The sequence below is a fragment of the Limulus polyphemus genome, unplaced genomic scaffold (assembly GCF_000517525.1).
Source record: "Limulus polyphemus unplaced genomic scaffold, Limulus_polyphemus-2.1.2 Scaffold251, whole genome shotgun sequence".
NCBI classification, from domain to species: domain Eukaryota; kingdom Metazoa; phylum Arthropoda; class Merostomata; order Xiphosura; family Limulidae; genus Limulus; species Limulus polyphemus.
In genome coordinates this window covers 748,263-750,462 of record NW_013665861.1, presented here as the reverse complement: position 1 = coordinate 750,462, position 2,200 = coordinate 748,263, and the positions used below count along the sequence as shown (strand labels likewise).

At 30.5% G+C, this 2,200-nt stretch overlaps 1 protein-coding gene across 1 annotated transcript in view; it reads right to left on the bottom strand.

Moving 5' to 3' along the window:
- Positions 1–2,200, bottom strand: part of LOC106478803 (putative pyridoxal-dependent decarboxylase domain-containing protein 2) — a 68,921-nt gene that overhangs the window by 18,931 nt on the left and 47,790 nt on the right. Inside the window, exons 9-10 of the mRNA XM_022382465.1 lie at positions 1,512–1,583; positions 571–726 (exon numbers count right to left, since the gene is read on the bottom strand). Coding sequence (XP_022238173.1) covers positions 571–726; positions 1,512–1,583 — 228 coding nt within the window. The remainder of the gene's footprint in view (positions 1–570; positions 727–1,511; positions 1,584–2,200) is intronic.

The following is a 2,200-nucleotide window of genomic DNA, read 5'->3' as shown; positions in this document are numbered from 1 at the left end:
TATAACGCCCCCACGGCTGAAAGGGCGAGCATGTTTGGTGGGATGCGGATTCGAACCCGCGACCCTCAGATTGTGAGTCGAGCGCCTTATCCACCTGGCCATGCCGGGCGCTTCTTGAATATAAGCTCAATATTTAAAATCTGATGCAAGGTGACATACACGTTAACCTTAACAACCTTGGACTTCCATGTTTTGGTTTTCACAAGTTACAATGACAAGACAATTTATTAATCTTCAGACGGTCTGACACAGACAAAAACCTTTATATTGCAGCATAATTTAAATATTTAATAATAGCAATCAACAGTTTTTCAATTGATGAATGGTCTCAATCCCTTTTCTTTAAGCTATAGTTTATTTAATACAAAAACAAACATTCATTATGGGCTGTAGCAATAATATTGAAACACTACAAACTAATGCGACATAAAAACAGCTGGTACTTTCTTATGGCTGTCATATTTATACCCTCTTCATGCCAAAACTCAACCAAAATCTTCCTCCAATGAAAACTAGAGTGTATGAAAGCTTTTCTTAAAACTTTTATAGTGATTTGAACATTAAACTCACCAGAGTGAAGCAGTGTTGTATTCTCTGTACGATACCCTCGTGGCCAAGGCCTTGAAGAGTCACCCAGAGTGGTAGACAGCTGAGTCTTCCATGAAGATTGAAGGAGCTTAGGCCAGCTGCATGCACTGATGTGGGTTCTCCTGCTTTGTACATGGTCTTATGCAGTTAAGGTATAAACTACTACTACTACTACCAACTTTTGTGATAAATTATACAGTTAAGTTTTAAATTCTGATATTGTAATAAATGAGAAGGTTCATTTTAGTTAACTGAAAAGACAGACTGTTAAATGTATTACACAGTGTATTGTATTATATATATATATATATAGTATTTATATGTGGGAAAGTTTGTTTGGTTTTACAGCTATCTGCTGTGTCCACCAAAGAGGAACTGAACACCAAATTTTAAACTTGCAAGTTGATAGACTTACCACTGAGAAAGTTTTCTTTCATTAACTTAAAAAACTGACTATTAAACGTATTATACAGTATACTGTATTATTTATGCTATTTAAATATGTGAGTATGTTTGTTTGAGTTAATAACACAGGCGGCACAGATTTTGAACTAGTAGCAAAGTGCTCCTTTGAATGTGGAATAGAATTGTACACATCTATCACTGCTTCATTTATGAATTCAATGATCATGTTAACACAGTAAATAAGATGCTCCCTCCACCCGGTTTAAATGTGTTTTGTCATCTATGACTTAAGAAACAAACTATTAAATGTATTATACAATGTATTGTATTACATATATTTTATAATGTGAGAAGTTATATTTTATTTAACTAAAGAAACAGTCTGTCAAGTGTTGTAAGGCACTTGAAGTTAAAATTCAATTTCTAAACTATAAGTGGAAATGAACGATGATAGCAATAGTTAAGGTGGTTGAATAACAAAATATGTGTGGTTTAAAAGTGACAAAGGTCAAGGATACAATATAGGAAAGGGAAGGAACACCTAACCAAGTGCCTAGGGCTAAGGTAACACTGTCTCCTATCCTTGCTGGCTGCAAATGAGAAAAACATAAAATACTGAAAACAACTATAGATAACAACATAAAAACAAACAATCTCCCCAAAACTTAATGAAAATAGTTGGTATTTCAAAAAGTGATAAACTTGAAAGCTTTGTTCTATTATCAATTGTTAAATTAACAGTAATTTGTTCTATTATCAATTGTTAAATTAACAGTAATTTGTTCTATTATCAATTGTTAAATTAACAGTAATTTGTTCTATTATCAATTGTTAAATTAACAGTAATTTGTTCTATTATCAATTGCTAAATAACAGTAATTTGTTCTATTATCAATTGCTAAATTAACAGTAATTTGTTCTATTATCAATTGCAAATTAACAGTAATCTGTTGTATTATTAATTGTTAAATTAACAGTAATTTGTTTTATTATCAATTGTTAAATTAACAGTAATTTGTTCTATTATCAATTGTTAAATTAACAGTAATTTGTTCTATTATCAATTGTTAAATAACAGTAATTTGTTCTATTATCAATTGTTAAATCAACAGTAATTTGTTTCTATTATCTAATTAGTTAAATTAACTAGTTAATTTGTTACTATTATACTAATTAGTTAAATAAACTAGTTATTTGTTCTATTTAG